This window comes from Neofelis nebulosa, chromosome 14 (genome assembly GCF_028018385.1).
Source record: "Neofelis nebulosa isolate mNeoNeb1 chromosome 14, mNeoNeb1.pri, whole genome shotgun sequence".
Taxonomy (NCBI): Eukaryota; Metazoa; Chordata; class Mammalia; order Carnivora; family Felidae; genus Neofelis; species Neofelis nebulosa.
The window spans coordinates 49,634,576-49,661,975 of record NC_080795.1 but is presented as its reverse complement, the minus strand read 5'-3'; the positions used below and the strand labels follow the sequence as shown (position 1 = coordinate 49,661,975).

Below are 27,400 nucleotides of genomic sequence, written 5' to 3'. Positions count from 1 at the left end.
TAGTGGAAGAGCTGTTTGAGGACTATGTCAACGTTTTAAATTTTGCTTATATTTATTCTCTCCATATTCATAAATAATATGAATTATCTGATTTCTGTAGCATGAAAGGAAAATTGGCTAATCAGTGAAACACAAAAAGAGCCACAGTAGAAGGTGGCAATTTCCTGAAATGTTCATCATAGATCGTTAAGGGGAATGGAAAGCAACCATATTTTCAACTTTGAAAACACAAGAGAAGATCAACACAGGCTCCCGCTCAAGGGTAAGAATAAGTCTTACTAGGTAAGAATTAAGACAAGAGCTGAGAAAGTTGAAAGTAGCAGTGCCTAAGTGTCACCTATGATGTCCCATCTCGTAGCAGGTTCTTTAAGAGACTGAGATATAAAACTTGACGACTTCCGCCTAAATTCTTAGTGAATTTTAATTTTAAGATAAAGAACTTATAAATCATTTTGAATGGTAGCAACTGAAACGTGGGAAATATGCGTTTGCAAGGCATAAAATATTTTAGAGCCTACCTAGGGTTTTTAACTAGGAGTATATATTTCAATGTATTTTTTTTTTGTAACTGCATTTATTTACCTTATTTTACTTTATGCATTTTAAAACATTCTTCTAAAAAGGGTGGCCATAGGTTTTACAAGACTGCCAAAGGGCGAGCCATATAAAAGGTTAGGAACCATATACCTATAAATTTAAATCTTTCTTAGGTAGTTTGGTTGTTTTAAAAAGCGATATAATATCTAAAAAAAAAGTCATTTAATATCTATCATAGTTCTATTTTTTAAATAAATTGTTAATGTTTTGTAACATATGAGTAAAATAGTTCAGATTTCTGCATGTATCATTTACCTGGATAAATACAGATTATTGCTCTGTGTTATGTAGTGGCCAGTATTCCAAACTGCAAGCGTTTGCACAGGATACTGTTTAATAGCCCTCTACAAACGGAGCTAATTCATATCGACTGATAATACCATAACAATAGCCAAAACTGTAGCAACCCTGCTTTAAAAGCATACAATAGCCCATGCAGAATTTGAGCTGAGGATTTCTAAGGGAAAAATAATTTTATAATCATCCAGTGAAGCTGTCCAGTTTGATCATTTTTCCCCCAGTACAGTTGCTCTTAAAAGATTTTTTAAATTTTCACATATCTGACACAGCTTTTACGTATTTCATCACTTGTGCTATTCACTTTTCCTATTCTCAATCACAAGGGATTGTGACTCAATCACAAGGACTCTCAAGCACAAGGGAGTTACTCAGTGTAACAGGAAAGAATAGGGCAGTGGGCATTTGTTTCTATAACCACTTACATTCAACCATCACAGTGCTACGATTCCAGATCAACAAAAGCTCAATGTAAAGCATCTCTGTAGGTGTGATAAAAGAATACTCAGAATACTCAAAAAACAAAACAAGACAAACCAACAAAAAACAACCAGCACAATGTAAAATTTCAAAGTAACATTCAGATGTCAGTGAAACTGTCCTAGTACATAACTCAGAACTTACAGTCTATGATACATTAGACAGGCTTCTTTCATATTTAGATTGTAAAGATGCCATAAATAAATGTAAGTGGTTTTCTTAAAAAATAAACTTGTAGAAAGTGAAGCTTTTTAAAAATTCTTTTTTTTCACAAAGAAATTATTTTCCTAAAGCTGAAATCTTAAATTAAAAAAAGAAAAATGTAAGTGTATCTCTGAAGGACAACAACTATAATCTCTGGTTTGGGGCAAGAAATGTCTTCCCTGTATCTATATTGTGTAATACCATAAGCTAATTAACAGCAGAAGCATTATGCTTTTGATAAAATCTATTGAATGTCTAGAGATTTTCTGAGCATTAGCTGCATAATGAAGAAATAACTACATGATAATATCTTAAAATTAGACATTTTAGGGTGATTAATAAAACATATATACATATTTACATAATAAATAATTTAAAGTAATTATATGACTCAACTCTATAATTTTTGTGCTCATCATAAATTACAATGTACAAGTTTAAATTTGTAAAAACTGTAGTTTATATTATTTTAGTATTGCTTCCAAAGTAAAGAGAATTGCAATACACAAAATACTCACCATGGAAATCATGGTAAATAAATAAATAAATTAATTAATTAATATTGTGTACGAATAGGAACATTTTATTATTTTGGTGGAAGATAGGTCGATTTATCCCTAGGCATGATGGCATCTCTTTACAGAACATTTCTGTTCACTTAAATGCAAATTCTGTACATTAGTTAAAAGTGAGTTTACTCAACAATAACAGCAATATATAGTGTCAGCCAAGTTAACAATTGAAGATGTGAAACAGCAGTAATACATATAGTGATGTGAGAAAGCAAGACACTTCTAACGTAGAAAAACATATTACTATCACCCTTAGGTCTATTTTATCACCAAAAAAGAGAAGTGCTCAAACAAATCTAGAGAAGTATTTTCTTAGAAATAGTCATTAGTCATTGTAGGAGATAGCAAGAAAAAAAGATTAAATATCTCAATTTCCTGAAGAAAATTAGGGACAAATACAATACTAAAAAATAAAGATATATTGTATTATTAAATATGCACACACAGAAACGTATAAGATGTAAATGTCTTGAGGATATTTTGAGTATTTTATTAAATATTTGTAACTTTCATTGTTATTTAATTTTTACTTCAAAAAATAACAGAAACAAAACTACAAGTAAGCAGAATTAATTACTCAGCAACAATTAACATGCAGCAAATTAATACATTATTAAAATATATATTTTTAAAATCCTGAGATAATATAGTTACTATCTATAATCTATAACATGCTTACTTTGCTAAATAATTTTCATTTTCCAGTGGATGTTAAAGTTTAAAAACATTTTGTCAATTGTAAGAAATTAATGTTACTCCACCAAGGGATGGGCACCCCCCATGTTTTCCCTTCCCAGGTCCTCAAATAGTCTGAAATAACAAACATTTTAAACATGTGTTTGTAAAGGACCAAATTATGCAGTTACTGTAATATATGTATAAATGTGAAGAGGGCTGGTCCTCATAGTAGAATGCTATGTTCAACGGTCTCACTAATCATCATTGAACAATTCACCAACCTTCCTTTGTTTAGCTAGGTTTACAGGGAGAGTGGAATGGGTATAGTGCAAATATCTCAGACATACTGCTACCACCTGCCCTTAGCTGCCACTTCATGTGGTACCAATCACACAGTCAGAGGTAGTAGTCCAAGGATTAATCCCCCCAACATGCGCACGCACACACACACACACACACACACACACACACACACACACGTACACAGTCTAACAGAACAAGATGTATGCCTATTTTCAGGCATAAATACTAATTGCCTCAGTCACTACTGATGACATGATGTCTAATAGTCAATAAAAAATGACCAGAAACACCAAAAGGCAAGAAAAAATAGGGCCCGCCGTCAAGAGACAAAGCAATCAACAGAGTCAAACTCAGAGATGACACAGATTTTGGAACTATTAGGGAATTTCAAATAAGTCTAACTGACAATTAAAGACTATATTAGAAAAGATGGACAACATGCACGAAAAGATGGAGAAGTTTCAGCAGATAGATGGAGACCATAAAGGAGTCGGGCGGGAGACATGCGGTAGAGAAGGGACACGTTGTGCTGTAGGGTCCCCGGCTGGGGGTGGGGTGGGGGGGCAGTGGGTGTGATGGAGGAGACTCTGGAGCAGCACCTGGAGAACACAATGAAGAATCCGCCCATTGTTTGAATCCTGGGCACAGATTCACTAGGACTTAATCTGGGCTGCTGTGAGATCCTGTCAGATTAGCATGCTGGGGTGATATCTGTTCTAGCTCAGCAAGCAGCTGGGCTAACTTCCGACCCCACTGATACTCCTGTGATGTGTCTAGAATCAGATAATGGGAATATTATGATCCAGAAGCAGGACAGTATCACAGTGGCAGTACACAGCCAGACCTTTTGATGTCTTCTATCCGTTCTCCAGCAGCCTGTCATAGAGGAACTTAATTCTACCTATGTTAAGTGTCTTATAGAGCTATTGAAGTTCCAGAAGTTAGGTCGTTCATTTAAAGTACATTAGGCACTTTTCTATTAATTTTAGAGTTAAGCTTTTTTACACTGTATGGACTGACTTGTAAAAATACTAGTAAGGAAGAATCACAGCTTGAAGTAGCAGGTCCAGGTCATTTTGTATACAGAATTTTGTTATGTTCAACAAATCAGGTTGGAGGGAAAAAGAGGCAAATGGAAATGCTGGACATGCAGAAATTAAAATATGGCAAAATATTAGTTAGAAAATTAGCCTGGACTCAGTTTATAGAGATCTTAAATGCCTAGTAAAGAAGCTTAGGCAGGGTTTAATTTTCTACGAGAGTGACCTAAAGCTTCTGAACAAAGGTAATTTGTAAATAACGTAATGAATTAGGAAGACAAATTCAGCAGTAGTATATGGAATGAAGTAGAGTAGGAAAAGGCTAACTTGTAGTAATAGGGGTAAAAACAGAGAAGAAGGTATGGATGACAAACATTATAAATCACAATGTACAAAATATGAAATATACAGCACATAGAATATGCACAATATACAGAATTATACAAACAGAATGTTAGGATTAGAAGGAATCTCAGAGGTCATATAATCCAATCTCTGTCTTTTTAGAAATAAGCAAACTAAGGCTCACAGAAACTTGGGATACGTCACACAATCAGATGTTTTCTGAGCTGGAACTAGAATTGAGCTTTCTTGATTCAGAAGTCTGTTAACTTCACTGAACCATAAAGTGTTCAATAGCAAGGACTTTTTTTTTTCCCTCTCAAACATGTTTGACATCCCCATACGAATTAAATGTAGAAATAAACAAGCCAAAGCAAAAACCTGAAATTCCCAGCCTCCAAAATGAAATGATGATCTATTAATATAAATAAAAGAATTCTAGGGAGGAAGGATAGTAACTCCAGTTTTGAACTTAAATTTGTGAGAGATAGAAGAATATTCTGTACAGAGGTCAATCAGGTAGAGAAATCTGGCCTTCAAAGGAGAGAGTTGTACTGGAGATACAGTTTGAGAAGTCATTGCACAGTATTATATTTCAGTATTGATTGACTGATTGATTAATTGATTCATTATTTCAATACTACTTATTGTGCTCATATTATAGGCCAGGAACTATACCAGCTACTGGAAGTTTTGGTCAAAGCCACAGAGATGATGGGATATAGGTCAACATACAGTCAAAAAGTTGAGGATGTGAGAAATAGGAAACAAGAGAAGGAGACAGAACAGTCAGATGATAGAATGAGAATCAGGATAGTAATGCATTAGAGAAACTTTAAAAAGGCAGTATTCGAGAATGGCAGATGCAAAGAGGCAGCACACAGATAAATATATATAAAAGCCTTGGCCAATAATAATCACAGGGAAAATAAGTTAAAATAAAGGGCTGGAGGCAGCAGTCAACCATAGAGGGTTGGAGCGTAGGAGCTGATGAAGGAGTGTTTGAAGCATATGTAAAAATACATACTCAAAACCATGACTTAACAGACAGGGAAGTGAATCATTCTCAAAGTAGCTTGAAGGTTTGCAGAACAGAAAGAAGGTATTATCTAGATTTCATCACTAATTCAAGAAGAAACAAAAATATGAAAATAAGAGATATTGAAATGCAAGAGAAATGAGAAATAATTAATGAAGAAAAATTCCAAAGACATTAAGAGAGGTTACAGTCAGAAACACAAACAGAAGGTGGAAGGAGATTGGTAATAACACAAAGAAATTAAGATAGAAAGGAAGTATGAGTTACTTGGATTTGATCACATTTACTAAGGGCGCTCAGTACTACTTACCAGAAAATGGCATCTACAAGAGAACAGTCTACTGGACACCTAGGTGGCTCAGTCAGTTAAGTGTCTGACTCTTGATTTTGGCTCAGGTCATGATCTCATGGTTCGTGGGATCAAGCCCCATGTTAGCAGAGCCTGTCGGGATTCTTTCTCTGCCTCTCTCGGTCCCTCCCCTCCTCATGCACACGTGTGAGCACGCGCTCTCTCTCTCTCTCTCTCTCTCTCTCTCTCTCTCTCTCTCTCTCAAAATAATTAAATAAACTTAATAAACTTAAAAAAAAAAGTCTACATTCCATACAGAAATCTCATCTTCTGTGACTCCACTAACTTTATCAGAATGCTTTCTCTAATGAGGTTTTAGTCATGGCCCCAAATACCTTGAGATAAGACCATTCACTGTCTCTCTTCAAACTCCATGGCATTCCTCCCAGCAACTTACTTGGATCTATCACCAAAACCAGTCTCAATTCTGGCACCAGAACAACTTTGTGATAAACTTAGTAAAGGGCAAGCTCAACTGCCCCGGATATCATCTAAATTCTTCACCTCCTGTACTTTCTTCCGTACTGTTTCAATCTCCTCTCATTCTCTTAGCTGTTATTTTCAAACCTCCTTACCCATTGTTAACAAACTTTCTTGTATTATCAAGGAATGGTTTTGTTCTGTAGAACAGTTCCTGCATATCCCTACCTTAAATAATATCCAGCTCAACCTTGCAAACTCTGCTTCCAGTATCGTTCACAGCAAGAGAAGCTACTTATTCCTTCATATTTCATAGTTTATGGATCTAGGAGAAGATGCCTTCCTAGAGGCACTCTGGCCATTACTCTCATACCATAATGTAAATATTTTTATTTCTATGAAGCATGTAACTTAGCTTGAACCTCCATTAAAAATTCAGGTTGCTAGTATCTATTCAACTTCCAATCATTATCTCTTCTCTTCGTCATTGATAATTTGGGGAGCTGGTTGTCAGCTACCTTCTTTATCCTGATTCCTATGGTAATGCTAGGAGATTTTAGTGCACATGCAGAAAACTCTTCAATAATCTTGAACCACAAGATCTTCAAAACCTCAATCATCCTCACATTTTTCCTGCATTACCCTCCACCCCAAAACTACTGTGGATCTTAGAATCCAATGAAACTATTTAAACTCAGAAACACTAAGTTCCAATATGTATCTCAAATTCTGATTACAATAGCTAATTCTGTCAGGTGTCTCATAATCTCGCTCCAATTTTACTTGATGTTCACTTGATAGTCGATACCAATTCCCGACAGTATGTATCACTGTCTTTGCCTTCCTTCCTCACCCATCCTAAACTCCTATGATTGATCATCTGACCCACTCCCATATCAACACTCAGATTCCTTTCTCACCCAAATCTTTCGAACATTTATCAGAACCCCAAAACTTTGTTCCATGCCATAATCTGATTTCTCCATATCGAGGCAACTGTGAATAACTTCAGGAAAGTTTGGCGCACTGCAAATTCATGGCCTCCAACTTCTGCTGTGCTGCTATCATCTTTTTAGTTTTCCTTAGTTCCTATCACTTTTTAACCAATGACCATTTTAAACTTCTTCATTTCCAATCAACATCATATTCAACCTTGGGCCTCCACCCTCAAGAATTTGTCTCAAAAACAACCACCATCATCTCGGTTTACAGCAGCAAGATAATTGAGGCTATGAAACATAATTATCTTCAACTTCACAACCTTTTGCTAAAAACTTACTTAGTTTCAACTCTCTCATCAGTTTTCTTCCTGTCTCAAAAATAAACAAGAGTGTCTTTCTGTTTACAAACTCCATCTGTGTATTGAGTCCATTCTCCTACCTAAGACCTTTCTAACAGTCATCCTCTCCTTTTTCCATATTGTCAACCTATCTTCTCCTAAAGGATCCCTTTCTCCAGTCTACAAACTCATTAGATATTTCGTATTCGAAAGAGAGAAATCTGCTTTGATATCATATACCCCTATCCAATATTTCTCCTCCACATTCATAATGCATCTAATTTCTTAGCTCCCAGTCATGTTTCAGGCTACTGCAAGCTGCTTTTTTTCCTTTGCCACCCTTATGAAGTCATCCGAGATGAGTCACTAATAACTCCTCATTTGCCAAATCTCCTGGGTGTTTTTCAGTTATTATTTTTACTGCTGACATTATTTCTTCCTGCTTCAAACTCTCTCCTTTTAGCTCTATTCTTCTCACTCTTCCTTCTCTGTGTCTCTTCCTTTATCTACCACTTAATTGTTAATGTTTCCCAGAGTGGAGGAAAAAAATCCTTGGCCTTCATTTCATGGGTTATTTCTTAGGTTGTTTTCACTTTTATTTTTGTAGCTATTTCCCATTATGAGTGAATTTACTCTCAAAGTGCTCTATATAGCCCAAATTTCTATAAGTTTTAAACTTATTTATTTTACTCCTTGCTAGAGTTTTCACCTTAACTCTCTCAATAATTCCAAAACTGAACTTGTCCCTCACTTAAACTAATTCCTCTCCAAACATTCCTCTCCTTTGTCCCTCACTTAAACTAATTCCTCTCCAAACATTCCTCCCCTTTGATACTCACCTTTGTTAAGGTACTACATGCATCCAGTTACCAAAACTAGAAGGCTCATAGTGTTCCTTGACTCTTTGCTCCCCCTCAACGTCCAAGCCCTATTATTTACCACATATTACTGATTTCAATTGATTAAATCTCTGGTCTTCTTTCTATCTCTCCATCTATTACCTTACTTAGTTCAGGTGCTCAGAGAGGCTTCTGCTGCCCAGAGATAGTTCTGCAAATATCCTTATGCATGCTTTTCTTTCCCACCCCTTCTCTCAACCATCCCATACAGTCTCTAGAGTAGTTATTCTAGAGTGAATAAGTATATTATAGCCATCTCCTAATTAAAACTCTTTGAAGTACTTTCATCACTTACAGTCTTAGATCTAAATTCCTTAATAGAACATACAAGTTATCTGTAACAGGGACCATCTCTATCATTCCAGATTTATTTCTTGCTATTCCCTGCCTTGTGGATAATGCTTCAACAGCACTAAAACATGATATGTATTACTTTAGTAATTTTACTCATACGTTTCTTTAGAATTCCACTGACATCCTACCTTACCTCTATATAAATCTAAATAATTCCAATTCCCCTTTCAAGTTATAGCCTAGCTGTCTCCTCCATGACATCGCTACATAATGTTTACTACCACCGTGTTGCCAAACATCAGTGATTCCTTAGTATGTTGTGCATAGCTTTAAGTAAAGGTAAATACTAGGGGAAAAAAAAGTAAGGTGTGGGAGTAAATTTTTAAATATAAAAGGTATATTTACTAAAATAAAGGCTATGTCTTAATAAAGGGACATTAATACAAGGTAACATGGTATCCACTCTAAATGTTTGTTTAAAGGTTGACTGTGTTTAAAAATACACAGTGACTCAGAGATCAATTTGTGCTGGTTAGCACAACTGGGTCAGAAGAAAAAGTGTTTTGATTCCTACTATTAGTTAATATTTGTCTCCCGAAATAATATAAAAGTTTAGCAAATATTATTTAAGCCTCTATTCATCTCTTCCAAAGAGACTGCCTTCATAATTTTTCATTCTACAACGTTGGGGTAAAGAGACCAAGGTTCTGATTCTTCACAGACTGGGGACGCCATGTGGAGTTTACTACATTCATTCTAATCAGATAATTGCAGATTTCATATAACTAAACTACAATCCACTTGGAGCTATTAACATAATATTTATCCCAGAAGGGGAATTCCCAGACTATTGCAGTAAATGCCACCTTGAAATCTGGGCTGGGAAACTGGACACTTGGAGGGTTGGTGCTAATTTTCTTTTCTCCCCCACCGCCCCCTCCCCCCCACCCCTGCTTCCTGTCTTCCTTCTTTCCCTCCCTCCTTCCTTTCTTTTTTCCCCACAACTCTCAATAAAGAGATCACATTTCCTTTAAGTGTTCAGTTATTTTGGCTCAAGAAGGTGAGTTGGGGAAAATTTGGAAAATTTAGTTCAAAACCATTCCGCAAGAGAAAGAGATGGATCCAGATTTGAACTCTGTCAAATAGGTAAAAGAAGAACAACGTAGCAAGGGAAATGCGGATATTTCTAAGAACGGATTCCACCTCTGGATATGTAAGTAAGTAAAGTGGAGACTAATAGGAAAAGGAAAAGGTGTCAAGAGAGTGGAGTTCTCTATTGAGATAAAAGAACTAGTAAGGTAAAGTAGTTCAGTAAAAAATATATACGAGAGAATGATGTGTAGTTGTGGTCCAAGAACAAAGTATGTGAACTAAGAATTAAAAAAAAATTTTTTAATGTTTATTTATTTTTGAGACAGAGAGAGACAGAGCACGAACGGGGGAGGGTCAGAGAGAGAGGGAGACACAGAATCGGAAGCAGGCTCCAGGCTCCGAGCTGTTGGCACAGAGCCCGACGCGGGGCTCAAACTCACCGACCATGAGATCATGACCTGAGCCGAAGTCGGATGCTTAACCGACTGAGCCACCCAGGAGTCCCTAAGATTTTAAAGGTAGAACAATTTCACATAAGATTCAGAGTATGGCTATGGCAGTGACTGACTAAAGTAGAATTGGGGATAATTCACTACCACCAATTTGAGATGGCCAAGAAAGAGAGTGGGTGCTGAATAAATCATTCAGGTGAATACTAACATCATTCTGGCAGATGGCAGGGATTATGAAAAGGAAGACTAAAGCCAGGTGCTAAAATCTTCCGTGAATAAAATGGATTAATCAAGAAGTCACCAGATGATCTATATACAAAGGTACAGAGATTGAGTTAAAGACAAGATGCCTAGAATATTATGGTAATAAACTCAGGGTAGGGATACATGTATATCTTCAATAATCCCAGAATCTCATAGTGGATTGAAGTGAGGATCAGAAGGAATGAGTAACTCAAAAATTTAGCAGAGTGAAAACAAATTATCAAAGTCCCTTTAAAAAAAAGCAAAGGAAGGTGATGTTAAACTGAAAATTCAGTATAGTGTTTACTATTTCAGTGAAAGAGGCATATGGATTCCATAGGCAAAGATCTTACAGGTAGATGCAATAAATAAACCAGTTTGGGTAATAGATTCATGGATGTTCATTTTATCATTATGCTTTACAATGTACACACATTCTTTTTTATGTATCAAACTGGTAATGATGAGAGAGAGTATTTTTAAAAGCAACTAAAGAATTTCATGCTTACAAAATCCACCCAATTTATCTAGGAGTAGGTGCACATTAGCCTCACACACTGGCATCATTTAAATGATGGCAAATCTTACAGTAGGACATTTGATCACTTGTTTTCTAAAACTGATTTTCCTAACTGTGTTGTACTTTAATATAAACAGTAATGATATTGTGTTTCCTGACCATAGACAAAATTATGGCCCAAAAGGCAATTCAGAAATGTATCCTGCTAGGCTAGAGTTCAGAATTTGGGTAAGTATATGAAATTAATGACCAACCCAGAGCTGATCAAGAACTGATTCTATGTATGTTGGTTTGTTGAAAGAACAAATAATATAAAGCAATCTGCTTATTAATAATGAAGATAAATAGAATATTAACAAAAACTAATGTGGTACAAGATTTTAACTCACAGTTAAAGGAAGATACTAGAGTAATTAGCATAAGCCTATAATCAGTAATGTCTCGTTCATGGTATCCACTTTAAGGAAGGTCTTGGTCAATTATGAGGAGTGATGTAACTATTTCTTCACATTTTTATGACGTAAGTGTGTAACCACTGCAACTCCAAAATAGTCAAAAATAATATAGAGCAAAAGTAACAGTAAAAGATGTAACAAAAAAGAATTGTTTAGTATTAAAGCAAAATAACAGAAAAGAGGCTGAGAAAATGCAAAACACAATATAATACAGCAATTATCACTATCATATAATAAACTGGAAGGCAGTAAATGTCAATTACATTTACTGAAAGACATCACAAAACTTGAGTCATGAGGTATTTATTGTTGATGTTAGCTCTTATGTTTCCTTCCACATTTATCTACATGAATTCAATCCTTAGGAATTTACTCATTAGTTTCAATTATTTTTTCTAAACTTTTAAATTAATAACTCTTAATAAATTAATAGTACAAAAGTGGTCACACATAACCCAAATCACTTTGAAACAATAGAGTGAGTACAGCATATAATCCTTTGTCTATACTAGCTGAACCTGCCACATTATCATCGCCATTCTCTTCTCTGCCTGCAGGGACTCAAAATGATGTCACAGAACCAGTTCAAATCCCTGAAGCTACATAGAGCCTTGAGAAACTGTAAGCTTTTGGAGACTTTCTTTCCCTTCTCTTTCTAGTTTATCCTTCTTTGTGTTAAATGCCAAGTAACTGATATTTCCCTTCAATATAAGGAGAATGGTGGAAAAGAAGAAATGAACAAGGATTTTCCCCCACACCCAATATTCTCCGTGGATCCAGGACTATCTATGACCAATGAGTAGATCACAGCCACCTTGGACAAGGTAACCATAAACTGATCAGTTCAATCTAAGTACTTACAGGACTGATTCCTCAATTGTGGTGAGGGGGAGATGGGGAATCAGATTGTAAGATATATAAAAATCAATCAATTCCTTCTATATATATAATTATGAACTCTGCTGAGGAAGGTGGTCAGTTAAATGCAATTAATTTTTTAAAATACTGTTTTTCTATCCTTCCAGATAATCAAGAGTTAACTGTAATTTCTGATGAACTGAATGTTTAGAATGATCCAAGAAAGGATACTAGCTCATTAAAGGAAAGCTATATTTTTGACCTCTTACTGCAATTAAAATATCTACATATGCTATATTTTCTACTATTTTATAGTAAGATAATATTTCTATATTTCATTAATAATCATATATGTATATATAAAAAAAAAACAGAAACAGAAGTGAATTCTATCATATCAACAGACAGGCACATGCAATTCTATGAACAGACTCAATTGTAAGAAAAATATACCTGCCATCCCTGTGATGGTGTTCAATGGTCTGACTGTATCTGGAGCGAGGTAGAGTAAGAAACTGACTGCAAGCGTGGCAGAAACAAGAATAAAAATGAGACTCAGGAAAGAAATGAAAAGGTATAGTTTAATTTTAAAAAGTGAGATTCAAAAAAGATAAGCAGATAGTAAGCAAAGCAAATGAAAATTGTTAATAGAAAGCTTGCTCCTTCCTCCCAATGTCCATTGTATATGGCAGTGCTAAAGGTTAAAATAGCTAAGTATTCCAAAACAAACACACCAAAAAAGATAACAAATCAAGATTTAAACCAATCAGATTTCAAAACAAAATCTTATCAATTATCACTCAAACATCTTTAGCACCATCTATAAAATGTCACACAACATAGTTGCTTTCCCTTTTTTTAGGAGGAAAGAGAAGAAAAAAATAACAAGAAAGTTTAAGAAGAAAATAATAAAATAATAATAAAACATACACTGTGTTTTTTATATGTTTATAACATACTATTGGCTGTGCTATGTTTCATGGCCCATGACCACTTTACCCATCTGTGGTTGATTCTCTTCTTTCCATAGCGCTAATTTAACCCTTTTATCTTCTTAGAACCTTTCATGCCAAAACTCTTAATTTTGGCAGATGATCATTATATTCCAGTTAAAAAAAAAAAAAAAAACAACCTTGAACTCTCTCAACTTCCCTATTTTATCTCTAAATATAGAGTACATATATTTATACCTTCATTTGCCATTTTTTTTTTTGCACCTAAGGAAGAAACTTCTCTACTTGTAATCCTAACTTCCCACATAACCTTCCATCGTTCATGATTGTTTCATGCCTTCCTTTCCTGAACTGCATTTAATCCTAAAAAATTAACCCTTCATTGATCTCACCTTCCTCTCAAAATATTGCATGTTTCTGACTTTCCTTCACAACATTCGACATCTTAGCCACATCTACAATTCTTGTCACCACTTCATGCGTTCATGCTTTAAGCTTACCATGATGTGACTGCAACCTCTACATTTCCCTTGAAGCTATCCTGTGAATGTTACCTGTGAAATCCTAAAAAAATCCTTCAACTTCTTGATCTTCATCATATTACATTTATTTATGGTGTTACACACTGATTTTCAACCTCTTCTTGACATTCTCTCTTCTCTTGGTTTTCGAAACATGATTCTCTCTGGCTATCAAAAATAGTATTTATAGGGGCACCTGGGTGGCTCAGTCGGTTAAGCATCCGACTTTGGCTCAGGTCACGATCTCGCGGTTTGTGGGTTTGAGCTCCACATCAGCCTCTGTGCCAAGCTTAGAGCCTGGAGCTTGCTTCAGATTCTGTGTCTCCCTCTCTCTCTCTGCCCCTTCCCCATTCTCTATCTCTCTCTTTCTCTCTCTCAAAAATAAAATAAACATTAAAAAATGTTTTTAAATAGTATTTATGTAACACTTAACCATGTAACAAGTACTCCATTAAAGTTTTGTCAACTTTATCTCATTTATTTCTCATAACAACTCTTTGAGGTAGGGTCTAGTATTGCCACAGACCAAACAACTGAGGCTGTGAGTATCTGCCCACAGCCAGATACTAAGTAGCTGGACTGGGATTCAAACTTAGGTCTTCCTTAAGCCAAAATTCAGGCTCTTATGGCCTGGTCTCCCGTCTAGCTAACTGCTTCTTTACCCATTTCATTTACTGGATTCTCTCTCTCTTTATTCCTTAGAGGCAATGGGTTCCCAAGATGTGTTCCTCAAACTTTATATTCCAACACATTCTTTCTGGATAATATTATTGCTTTTATAGTTGTAAACTCTCACTTTTTTTAGCTTTCATTTTTCTTTGGGTTTCACAGCACATTCCCAGCTGCTTCCTGGGCTCTCCACATGGCTGCCTGAGTGTCATGTAGATACTTCAGAAAAACACATGTTAATTTTGAGGTTTGAACAAGACACTTGCCTATTTGGACGTCTGGTGCTGCATTTGTGAAATGAGGCGGCTGGAGCAGTGGTTTTTAAACTTTCTTTTTGAACAGAAGATCACCGTTTGTTTTTTTTTTTTTTTTTTGAACAGATTTTTATGTAAAACCAGCAATTAGGAATCCAATAAAATCAGAACGACTGGCTAACAAGGGTGTGAGGGGATTAGTCCCTATGCATTCGGCTTCACCCTTAATCTACAACAGCAATCCTTCAGGTACCTCTTTAGAATCTAGGACTCCACGATCTCCAAAAGACCCTCTAGCTTCAAATACAGTTAACTCTCCCTTGAAACTTAGTATTCCTCTTCCCGTAATCCCCGTTTTAACTAAGGGTTTAAATATTTACTTAATAAACCAACTTTTAAAAATCTCATAATTTGGGGCACCTGGGTGGCTCAGTCTATTGAGCGTCCAACTTCAGCTCAGGTCATGATCTTGTAGTCTGTGAGTTCAAGCCCTGTGTCGGGCTCTGTGCTGACAGCTTGGAGCCTGGAGCCTGCTTCAATTCTGTGTCTCCCTCTCTCTCTGCCCCTCCCCTGTTCAAGCTCTGTCTCTCTCTCTCTCTTTCAAAAATAAACATTAAAAATTTTTTTTTTTAAATCTCATAGTTTAACTCCTCCATTTTCCTTATTTTCCACATTCAATTGATTTATAAACCTTGCTAGTTCTAATGCCTAAATAACTCAGATTTATCTCTTCTTTTTCTTCTGCCACTACCATAAATCAGGCTTACCAAGTCTACTGAAATAATCTACCGTTTCCCTTCAAAACCAACCCTTTCCTGATGTAATCTATTCTTCACTCTATTTGAAGTATATTTGCAAACTATGCTTCTGATCATGTACAAACTCTGCTCCAAATCCTTCAATGGTTTCATATATCAAATATAAGTATATATATTCCCTTACATGGCATACTAATTAAGTTCTAAACTACCTTCAATCTTCATATCCTATCACTTCCTATCTCCCATACTATGATATTTTATCTAGACACACCAGACCATGGAAGATTCTCTAAATATACCCCCTCCCCCCACTTTCCTGACTCCAAGACTTTGTTAGTGCTCATCACTCTGCAAAGAATGCCATCATTCTCACCATGTCCCCACTTCATGGCCTTTGAAAATTCTACTTGATCTTTAAAGCCCAATTTGCCTTTGAAGCTTTTTTCCAATACTCAAGCAAGTAATTCTCTCTCCAATCTGTTCTAATAATATTATACTTAGGCCTTACAGTCTTCTATGTTTTATAATTAGTTGGTATATTATGTAATATAATTAGTTGGGATATATGAGCTGGTATAATTAGTTGGATCTTCTGTTTATCTAGGCCAGGATAATGTCTATTTTAAATCTTTGCACACTCAATCAGTACATTTTGGATTGAATTAAAAAGTAAAAACAGAATTATGCTATTTTCATGGTGAGCCTCCAAAAACAGCAATGGTTCACATAATCATAGAGACATTCTAGAAATGTAAACAGAACATTACAAACTTTTGTAGTATAAGAAAATAAATAAAACAGTATTCAGAAAAGAATTTCCTGGCTCTACAGAGTGGAAATAATACCCAACAGTTGTGATGTTGGGATTTATTGCCTTAAGAACAAATAGATTTTCTCTGAAAATAACTTGACCAATGAAAAGAGGTAAACTTCAAAGCTTATTAAAATTTTCAAACTCATAGAACATACATATTGTCATCCAATTTCTTACATTTTCCTTGAGGAGCCTGTGATTAATTTTGTCTCTGTAAAGAAAAAGGAAACATTAAGGGAGGACTACCTTTGTCAAACATCAGTTTATTTCCCTTTTTGTGATAGTGAATTTAAATAGCCCGAGGAATGCTCATATTAAGTGTCATTTCTGGGTGTGTCAGTGAGGATGTTTCCGGATGATATTAACATTTGAATCAGTGCACTCAGTAGATTGTCCTTCTCAGTCTGAGTGAGCATCATACAATCTGGTGAGAGTCACAGCAAAACAAAGTAGGCAGAAGGAAGAATTCCTCCCTTTTTCCTGCCTCATTTTAGAGCTGGACATGTCTTATCTCTCTGGCCCTCACACGAGGATTTCCTGGCTTCCCTGGTTCTCAGGCCTTCAGACCTGGACTGAATTATACCATCATTTCATGGGTCTCCAGGGTGCATAGATCAGATGGGAGGACTTTTCAACCTCCTCCATCACTGTGCGAGCCAATTCCTTATTATCTATCTATTCTACTGGTTCTGTTTCTCTGGAGAACTCGGAATGCATACTTTTCTATAGTCATGTTATTCCTCTTAACCTAATCTGGTCATGATCCCCCTTAAGATCCTGTTGAAAACTATAAAAAATGCATGGATGACTAGTACATAAAATGAACCACACTGTTTTGGTAGTAAAAGCTACCTAAGATCCAGAGATTTATCTAAGACTCTTTGCCACATCCACTCGGTACAATTTAAAAATATTTCATTTACTCTTCTCAGTTAAACCATGCTTACTTTTCTTCCAAGCTTAATGGAATTATTAAACCTAAGCAAACACTACTGTCTTGAATATACATAATGAGTTAAGTAATGACTTAAAAAATTACGTTAAAAATTGTAATTCATCCAATCTTTTTGAATTTTTTAAAAAAGTTGAGCAGAGTAAAAGAAAAAAATAGAAAATTTAAAAAAATTCCTAAATTTTAAAAACTGAAAAAAGGGATTAAGATTTTGGAAATCTTAATGGAAATTCTCAGTATTCAAAGAATTGAACTGGATTACTGATCCAATTTCTAGACATACTTCGAGTCTTATTAAGAAATAAAATCTTTAAAGACAGAACAAAATTGTATTTATAATGAATTATCCTTCCATTATATCAGATGAGCCTGAAGGTCCCCTTTTAAAAACCACCAAACAAACAGGACTGCAAAAGGAGGAAATAAAATATCTCATTCTGAAATAACCTATAGCTTTTGAAAGCAAAGTTTCCAACAATCTCACCTTAATGCAAAGCTTTCTGCTCTGTGTCTTTTATATTGTTAATGTTTGGCTACTTTGTAGTTCCTAAAATTAATTCAGTATGATCGAGGTATGTTAAAATTTACTCCTGAAGTGTAATAAATAAAACGTATTATTTTTGTAACGAGAGGTTTTTTTTTTCATTTACTTTCTCTGTATTTTCAAACTTTCAGAGATATGGTTCCCTCATAGTTGATAACTAAAAAGACCAAGAAAACGATAAATAGTTATGGGTCAGTTGGACACTTTCTGGTAGCTGGTTGGCTGACAAAAAGTAGAGAAATGGCCTAAGTGTGTGAGGTATCCTAGAGATCCACATAACATGGCATTTTTCTTTTTAGGATATAAATGCACAACAGAAAAACACTTATGAAGTAATATATCTTAGGCCAGTGTTAATAGTATTTTTTGTCATTGTCCTAAAAGTATACTGCATAAAATTAAAGGTACCCAATATATTTTGGTCTCCAGGACAGACATAAAAACGAATACTGCAGGATATCTCTGACATGTTACAGAAATATTATCTAGTACTCTATAATTATTCTAATACTAACTTAACTCATGTAAACAAGCTCTTGAAGTGATTTCTAATATGAAAGCCACATAAGTTGTCCCAGGAAAATTATGTTCCTAGTAGTAGTTACCAGGATTTACCAGAGAAACAATGATCCAAAAAGTATGGGGGCGGGGGGATGGAGAAGAAGATGAATAATGTTATAATTCATCATTTTAGCTAATAGCCCTGCATCCAAGTTTCTGAGTTACTTGTAAAGAACCTATTTTCTTTTCAACACAGAATAGGATTTTGACTAATGATAACAGAGATGTGCAGAGATATAAAGATCCAATCAAATGTTGATATAGGATTCTTTTTAACACCACCTATAAGGATATGAATACTATATTTCCTCGTATCACTTAGTTTAGCCAGATACTATAAATTAATGCCGAATAGTAGTATTTTTCATCCAATATAGCCAATGTCAAAGTCATTATCTTTATGCACAACTTTCCAATATGTCAAGTCTTCATTCACACTGGGTCTTTCTGATATATATGTGTGTTCTGCCTCTGTATTTATGCTCTTGTTCTCTCCTGAATAAACCTCTCCGTTTTTCAAGGTCCAACTCACGTTTCTACACTCTAAAGCTTTTTTTACAAATACCTGAATTAACTGATTTCTCATATTTCTACTTAATAGGCACATTAAAATGTCACTTATCTGTAAGCCACATGATCCTCTAAAATGTTAAAGGTAAGGCACATGTTTTGAGTACAAATATCCAAGTTCAGTATTGCAACCGGAGGTGCTGTGTCATTTAATCTACCCAACAACTCTATGAAGTTGGTACTATGTTCTAATTTTATAGATAAAGAAATCGAGCGTCAAACATGTTAATTTTCCCAAAGTAACACAGCTAGCAAGTAATAAAAAGCCTAAATTCAAACCCAATGCCATTTGGTTCCAAATCCTATAAAAGAAAAGAGTATATTAAATAGAATATTCTGGTCCAGTGCCCCAATTATTACTGACAAGAAAAGTTAATGCACTCCTCAAAATGCCTAAATTTTACTTACTATCTCAAAGGAAATTCTCTTTTAGGTTTTTTAATTAACAGTATTACTGACTGACTCTATAAAATGCTATTCACAAAAATTCACTGTAAGACTTCTAGGGTATTCTTACCTTCTAAACAGTGCATAAAAATTACGATGCCTTCACATGCATTCTATTAGTGAAAATCTTTTAGAATATTTAGAATATAAAGGATAAAACAGAAATCAAGAACCCATTGTTTAATAATGTGATAGGCTACCTAACATGGATAATACTATACTTTTTGATTTTTGATTCCTCATGTTAATAAGCAATTATTACACAGATAACTCAAAGCTAATATATTAGAAATAGTTTTGTAGTCCTATATAAAAGAAATTCTATTTTACTAATTAAAAAAATTTTAGGGGCGCCTGGGTGGCTCAGTCGGTTAAGCGGCCGACTTCGGCTCAGGTCATGATCTCGCGGTCTGTGGGTTCAAGCCCCGCGTCGGGCTCTGCGCTGACAGCTCAGAGCCTAGAGCCTGTTTCAGATTCTGTGTCTCCCTCTCTCTGACCCTCCCCTGTTCATGCTCTGTCTCTCTCTGTCTCAAAAATAAATAAATGTTTAAAAAAATTTAAAAAAAATTTTAAACATCTCCCAATAAGGAGTAATTATAATCTGGTAATCTATAGCACTCTAAAGACTTGCTGAAACTTCAGGGATCAAATGCTTCCAAAACCTCTGAATTATTTGAACATTTTGCCAAACTGAAGATTCATAAAGTTATAAAATAAACAAGAAAAATAAAATGACATATCAATTATGACTATATTAACTATATACCAAGGATTGAACAGCAACTTTTTTTTTTAACATTACTACTATGGCCTTTTGCCTTAAAATATTGATAAATTATTATGTGTTTGATATAATAGTGACAATTTTGTTTGTGAGGATAATTCGAGAGGTTAATTTTACTCTGTTCTTCTCTGCAAGATTTAGACCATATTGTCTTCAGAGAAAATATCAGGTCCATTTCTCCTTAAAGAAAAACTTTACATAAACTTGAAGGATTTAAAGTCATTTCAGACATTTTTTTCTTTTGTCGTGTCCTTAACAATCTTTCAAACAGCAAAGAGTTTATGAACTGCTACATGAATAATTTCCAGAGATTATCAAACTCATTAGAATTCTATAAGGCAACAAAAGTACTCATTCACCCAGCCTAATATGACTCCTTCCAACTCCTAATCATGCCAACAAGCGATCTCTCACTTAGTATTGTACTTGATGTGAAACCATTTCTATAGGTACCATATCAATAATTACCCCTAAAAACACAGATCACGATGAAAAAGTTAAACAAATGAAAAAGAAATAAAATACTACATTAACTTTCATTGGACAACTCATAAAGATATTAATTTAATAACTTCCTACTTCTTAGATCTCAGACACAAAAGCCAATACTTGTTCGCCACTATTGAAGACTATAGATAGACGTTCCCTATCTTTTCTTTTGGAAAAGTGTACTCAACACGATAAAATTATAAGCCCGAATTGACTATAACCCTTGATTTAGACAAAAACAATTAAATTCATAAGTACTGACAATGATAAATATTGGGAACTTCTCACATCAGTTGATTTAAATGTCTTTTTAAAAATCGGTTTAGGATGCTCACAAAGCGACTTCTGAGTTTCCTTGTGATTTTATCATAATATTCTCTGAAGAGTAAATTAAGCTTTCTTTCCTAATCCTCATCTCAAACCCATTTGATAGTGTGGGGGAAATACCATAGCATTTTTCATTTTATATATAACCAAACCAAGAATTAGAGGGTTAATCAATTGGCTTAACTTAAAAGCAAACTAGTAGTAATTATCATATGCATTGAAACATATGTCATTTCTAAGTATGTCACATTTAGTGGAGCAAATTCAGAGAATTCCTCCAAATCCAGCAATCAACAACCATAATGCTTTAAGATGCGGAAAAGGTTTACTGAAAGCCATGAGGAAAAACCTCTTCGTGAATCAGTTTTTGTGTCAGTTTCCAAAACAAACCAGGCTTGTCTCGTCAAAGTATTTTTACAGGTAATGACTGGTTATGATAATGTTAAAATAATAAAACTTGTCATTTTCATTATATTGTCCTTATAACCTCATGTGAAAACTCACTAACTTAACTGGTTTGAGTTAACAAAGGACCAAAACGGCAAGAGCAAGATGATTTTTTTTTTTAAACCAACGAAAAGTTTGTTCTTGTTTGTTTCATTTTTTTTTTTTTTTTTTACCTGGTGGTCATAAGAATGAATGTAGGAATTATAAAGGAAATGGCTTTCAAAAATAAGATGACAAATATCCAAGTTCAGTATGAAAATATTTTATGGTAATACCTTCTTCCTGAAGGCAGCGATTATAATAAGCTCTAATAGGATTTAATCCTATTTACCTGTCTCTATCTGGAGAATAATGGTCATCCATGACACGATGTCTATCCATTCGGCTAATTGTATTATAATGTCCAGCAGTAGAGCGTGTTCCTCGAAGTCCCTGTTCCACATTCCGACTGAAATAGCAAATCCATTAAATGTCTTAATAAACCATAATCATATACTACATTAAGAAATGAGGTTTATTAATAAAGAAAGTAGAAAAAGACAAAAATCACTCTAATGTCAAGTCCGAGATTTTTGTTTTAACTGACTGAACCTCTGGCTAATGGGATACATTTCAACTGGAGGTTGACAGGGAAGTTAGATTGTTGCTATAACAGATATAAACATAAAACTAAGCTAATATCAATGGGGATAGAGATAAGAATTATCAAAATTATTAATGGACAACTCCCACGTTTCTAGTAGTAATTCTTATATAAAATACAGAAGGAGGAATAAATCTGTGTGGAGAAAATGAGTTCAGCATGTTGCTTATAGTTAATATTGCTGTATCTTGTCTTAGGGATATGACTTTTATCCGTTTTTTACAATCTAAACTGAAGTCTTTATAACTGATCAATGATGACTTTTTAAAGTCAACATTCTTGGCCTGGAATGTCTACTTACACACTTCATTTTCATGATAGAATAAACTTCTTATATGAGCTCTTATTATGGGCTTTCTATTAGGTGTAGCTGAATGTATTCTAAAACTTTGCCTATTTTCTTTAGGTATGTTCAGATATTCTTTTCCTGGTAAAAAGTCAAGCATCCCTCTTTTTTCTTTTTTCCTTTTTAAATAAGGAATGGTGGGGCACCTAGGTGACTCAGTTGGTTAAGCGTCCTACTCTTGATTTTGGCTGGGGTCATGATCTCACAGTTCGTGAGTTCAAGCCCCATGTGGAGCTCTGCGCATGTGCAGAGCCTGCTTAGGCTTCTCTCTCTCTCTCTCTCTCTCTCTCTCTCTCTCTCTCTCTCTCTCTCTCTCCTACCCAACTCTCTCTGTCTCAAGACAAATACAGATAAATAAACTTAAAAAAATAAGGAATGGCTTAATTTATTAAAGTTAAAATTCAAAATCCAGTTCTCTCTCAAACTATTTTTTTTTCCAATTTTTAAAAACATTTATTTATTATTGAGACACAGAGCACGTGCATGGGAGGGGCAGAGAGAGGGGGAGACACAGAATCGGAAGCAGGCTCCAGGCTCTGAGCTGTCAGCGCAGAGCCGGACGCGGGACTCGAACTCACAAACTCCGAGATCATGACTGGAGCTGAAGTCCGACGTTTAACCGGCCAGTCGCCTGGATGCTCCTCTCTTAAACTTTAAATTTCAGATTACAAATATTCTATTGATAGGTCTACCACATTTAAGCAATTACTTTTCAGAAGACTTTTAATAGTTTTAGTCTCATTTACAAACTTAGTAAAATCAAAATCTTCAAACAATTTAAACAATGTTTATAAATTTAATATATTTTCTTTGTAATTACTTTAATTGTGTCTAAATTAAGTAAACACTTTCTAAGTGCTTGTATTCATATATATTAAATAAATTAAATTTATAAATGTAACAATCTTAAGTTCTCTTAGTCCAATACTATGTGTAAAATTAAAATTACAAGGAAAATTTCTAAAGCTAAAACTAACTCAATTATTCATTTAAAATAGGCATTATACGACTATCATTCTAAGAGTTCAAATTTTCTTAATGTAAAATGTAACGTATGTAAAATGTGAATTATGTAAATATATCTTGTCAATAAATACATTATTTCCATGGCTCTTATTCCTTTAAGCGTCTCTGTCTTTAACAGGATTGCTTAGAGTTTTCCACCAGGCACTGGAGGTTTTCTGAGCCATTCTTCCCTCTACCCGTGCATCCTTTTTAATTCTTTGCATGATTGCTCCTAACCTAGAAACCCCATCAGATGTTTATTTTTTCCTATTTCTTAAATTATCAATACTAATATCACTCATGAGTATAGTTAACTGGTTCTAACTAGATCTGCTCAGTACGGATAAGTAACTGAAAGCGGGATCTTCTTTAAAATCTTCAACTCTCACATAAAAGAATACATACTTTAACCAGAGTTACAAAGTGGCCCACATTTTATTTGACTCTCACTATTTAGTTTATTGAAGAGAATATTTGCTTTTCCTTCAGTAACTTTTTTTCTGTAAGAATTTATTGCCTTTAGAGATTAGTAATGATTCTTTGTGATAAATAGGTTTTTCATACCATCCTACAAATAAAATGTATATGGTATCTTACCTTTGTGGAGGAGGGACACTAGGTGACCATGATCTAGTCCTTCCTATAACATCTACTCGGTGAGGAGATCCTGTTGGTGAGCAATGGTTTGATGACATTACTTGTTCTGGCACTGATAATGTTGAGCTTTGAAGATCTCGACCATTGTGTCGATAATCTAAAGGTACAAAGATTAAAAGTACAGTTATCTACCCACTAAGTCCTTTTGTATTTTGTACTTTAGTGAAAAAATTAAATGTTGGTGAAGTTGAAAGTCTTTGACTCTATTAAATGTAAAGCATAATGAACAAAACATAGTACTATAATATAAAAATATTTTAATTGTGCTAGGTAGACTAAAACTTTTATATATAGCGAATTATCTTCTTGTTAAAGTCTATTTATTTTTGAGAGAGAAAGAGAGAGTGAAGGGGGTTGGTGCAAAGAGACAGGGAGAGAGAGAATCCCAAGCAGGCTCTGCACTGTCAGTGCGGAGCCTGACATGGGGCTTGATTCTGCCGCAAACCATGAAATCATGACCTGAGCCGAAATCAAGAGTCAGACGCTTAACTGACTGAGCCACCCAGGTGCCCGTAGGCAGTTAATTATCTTTAATAAAGGATGCAAGTTTATTCTAAAAACATTGTCATCTCTTCAATGAAATAAAAGAGCTTCAGGTACGTCTCAACAACTATAAATATTCAAAACGATTAACTTCACAAAAGTTCATAAAAGTCTATGATTATTTCTTTAAGAGATAAACAATATTAGAAAGCATTCTGAATGCTATCTGAAGTACCTGTGTAAATGGCTTTTCTTATAGTGCTTGACAGGGCTGAGATACAATAGATGACTGAAAATAAAAACACGACAATTCGGAGAAGGGAAACTGCCCAACGATTTGACACGCTTAGAAAAAAAGTGTAATAGAAGTGATATAACTCAAATGAATCTTGGAAAGCAACTGATATTTGACAGATGGGAAGAAAGTAGAAGGAATTCAAAGTTGGTAGAAAAACAGCAGTACTATGTGGTGCAAAAGTAGGGAAATAGTTTGGTAAGTCTGACTCAAGTTCTATCTATCTAAAACATCAGGAGGCTTGTCGTGGAAAAAACCCTGAACATTTCTGAGCAGGAAGTGAGATTATCTCCACCACCATTATCTTTATCGTGTTCATCATGGCTGCTTTTGACTTTTCACTACGTGCCAGGAACTCTGCTGGGTACTTTACTAAGTGTTCTGCTACAACACTTGTTTCAGAAATAACTCAGAGAAAGTATTGGTTCGTATGTGATTTTTCCCAACATGTTAACATGCTGCAGTATTATCTGAAGTTGGTTCCTGAGAAATAGAGCAAGAGAAAGAAGTGGGTGGGCATGAACGATTGAAGGAGTGGCCTCAGGAAAAAGGAATTAGAAGAGCAGAATAGGGCATGGGAAGAAACAAAGCACAAGCATTGACCTCAGTCAGATCCCCCTGAAGCCTCTGGAACATGAGTTGTACCAGTGTTGCTCTGACTTTGAGGCGAGGATCCTAGACTTTTGTGCTCCTAGGTTAGCCAGTCACTGACTGAAGACCGCCAGTGGGACTTAGGTGAGATTGTTTTGTTTGTTTAAGGCCAATTCTCTGGAAAGGGGGGCAGCTGTGAGTCCTTAGCAGCCAACATTCACAGTAGCGGAGGACGAGTAAACCAGCTGAAGCAAAGGGGTTATGGGTGGGGCACCAACAGTGTCCACTACCTCCAGCGAATAATAGCAGCTGCAAGCAAAGTACATTAACAAAGCTGGATGCAGAAAGCCCGAGAAATACAGAACCACATATGATGCTCATTCATCCCATGTTCTCCCTTTTGGCCGGCTTCGGTCACAAACTCCGTCTTACAAGTATTTATTGCATGGGTTCTTCCTGGTGTTTGTGAGTACTTCCCTTGACATCATAACTTTTCAGACTTACCCTCTTTTCCTTCTAGACATACTCCTTCCACCCAGATACCTTCATTTTATTTTCAAATCCTACATCTAATATGTTTACTGCTTAAAACTTAACGTGACCTTTAAAACTTGTGCTTGCATTTTTATTTTTAGCGTTTTGGTTACAAAGCTACGTGGGTTTTGAATGGTCTGATCTTTTGGTCCATGATTTTGCAGAGCACAAGGCTTTCCCGGGAATGTATAAGTGATGTGATAGAACCAACTCGGCAAAGAAGATAATATTATCCCCATTTTATACCTGAGGCAACTAAAGTTTACACTGAGACATTTACTAGGGAATTGAAATTAAGTGCCAAATACTAGGGCTCGGATTTAAAGCAAAATCTATCGGACTTCGAGGCTCTCTCTGGGCTCTAACAACACATTCATCTTTCATGATCTAAGTAATCATTTAGGAATATGAAGCTGACAGCAGTATACAATTCAAACCAAAGATTTGAGAGATTGCAGCAAGATTAATTGATCTTAGAAAACATAGAATAGACTGTCCAACAGAACCCTCTGGAATGGTAAAGATGTTCTCGATCAGCACTGTCCCATACAGTAGCCACTAGGCCCTCATGACTATTGAACACTTGAAATCTGGTTTGGGTTAATGAAGAATTGAATTTTTAATGTACTTATGTTAAATCAATTTCAATTAAATTAGCTACGTACGGCTAGCAGTACAACTCTGGAGTAAGACAACTGGTGATGGCAACAGACCGCACCGAATAAATCAGGACATTCGTTCATTCATTCAACAAGTATTTATGACTGTACATGCAGGCCAGATGCTGTTCTGTGTGCTGTAGTGAGCAAAACTAAAAGCCTTGACCTTGTAGAGCTGACGCTTCAGTTGGAGTGATGGAAACAATAAAAATCCCAATAAATAATTATGTGATATGTTTGAAGGTAGTAAAGTGCTAAGAGGAAAACAGAACAGAGTAAAGGGAGATCAAAATGCCAGAACAGGGAAACGTTTTGCAATTTTATGTAGCGTTGTCAGGTGTAGACAGGACTCACTGAGAAGTTGACATTTCAGAAAGAGTTGAAGGAAGTTAGATGCTTTGCCAAGTGGACAGAGAGAGAGGAGTTGTTCCAAGACAAGTGCAAAGACCCCAAGATAGGAGTCAGTCTGACATGTTCACAACAGCAGGGAGAAGAGGGTGCTTGGAGTGAAGCAGGCAATGGAGGAGATCAGAGACACCTGGAGGAAGGAGGAAAATCACGGGGGCCTTGTGTCACTTTGTAAAGATTTTTGGCAGTTGATCTGAGTGATTTTAATTGTTTTTAATGTTTGTTTATTTTTGAGAGAGAGAGGGAGGGAGAGAGGGAGGGAGAGAGAAAGAA

General features: G+C 35.3%; 1 protein-coding gene and 1 pseudogene across 49 annotated transcripts in view; one reads left to right on the top strand and one right to left on the bottom strand.

Annotated features, from left to right (window-relative positions):
• RIMS2 (regulating synaptic membrane exocytosis 2) overlaps positions 1-27,400 on the bottom strand; it is a 612,947-nt gene that overhangs the window by 205,549 nt on the left and 379,998 nt on the right. For 30 of the 49 annotated variants that reach the window (XM_058698768.1, XM_058698770.1, XM_058698807.1 and 27 more), the window contains 3 exons: positions 24,098-24,254; positions 21,838-21,954; positions 12,867-12,932 (listed from right to left, as the gene is read on the bottom strand). In XM_058698768.1, coding sequence (XP_058554751.1) covers positions 12,867-12,932; positions 21,838-21,954; positions 24,098-24,254 — 340 coding nt within the window. The remainder of the gene's footprint in view (positions 1-12,866; positions 12,933-21,837; positions 21,955-24,097; positions 24,255-27,400) is intronic. The other 19 variants (XM_058698778.1, XM_058698784.1, XM_058698764.1 and 16 more) reach the window with 1 other exon arrangement.
• On the top strand, positions 3,707-3,982 carry LOC131495043 (ragulator complex protein LAMTOR5-like; annotated as a pseudogene).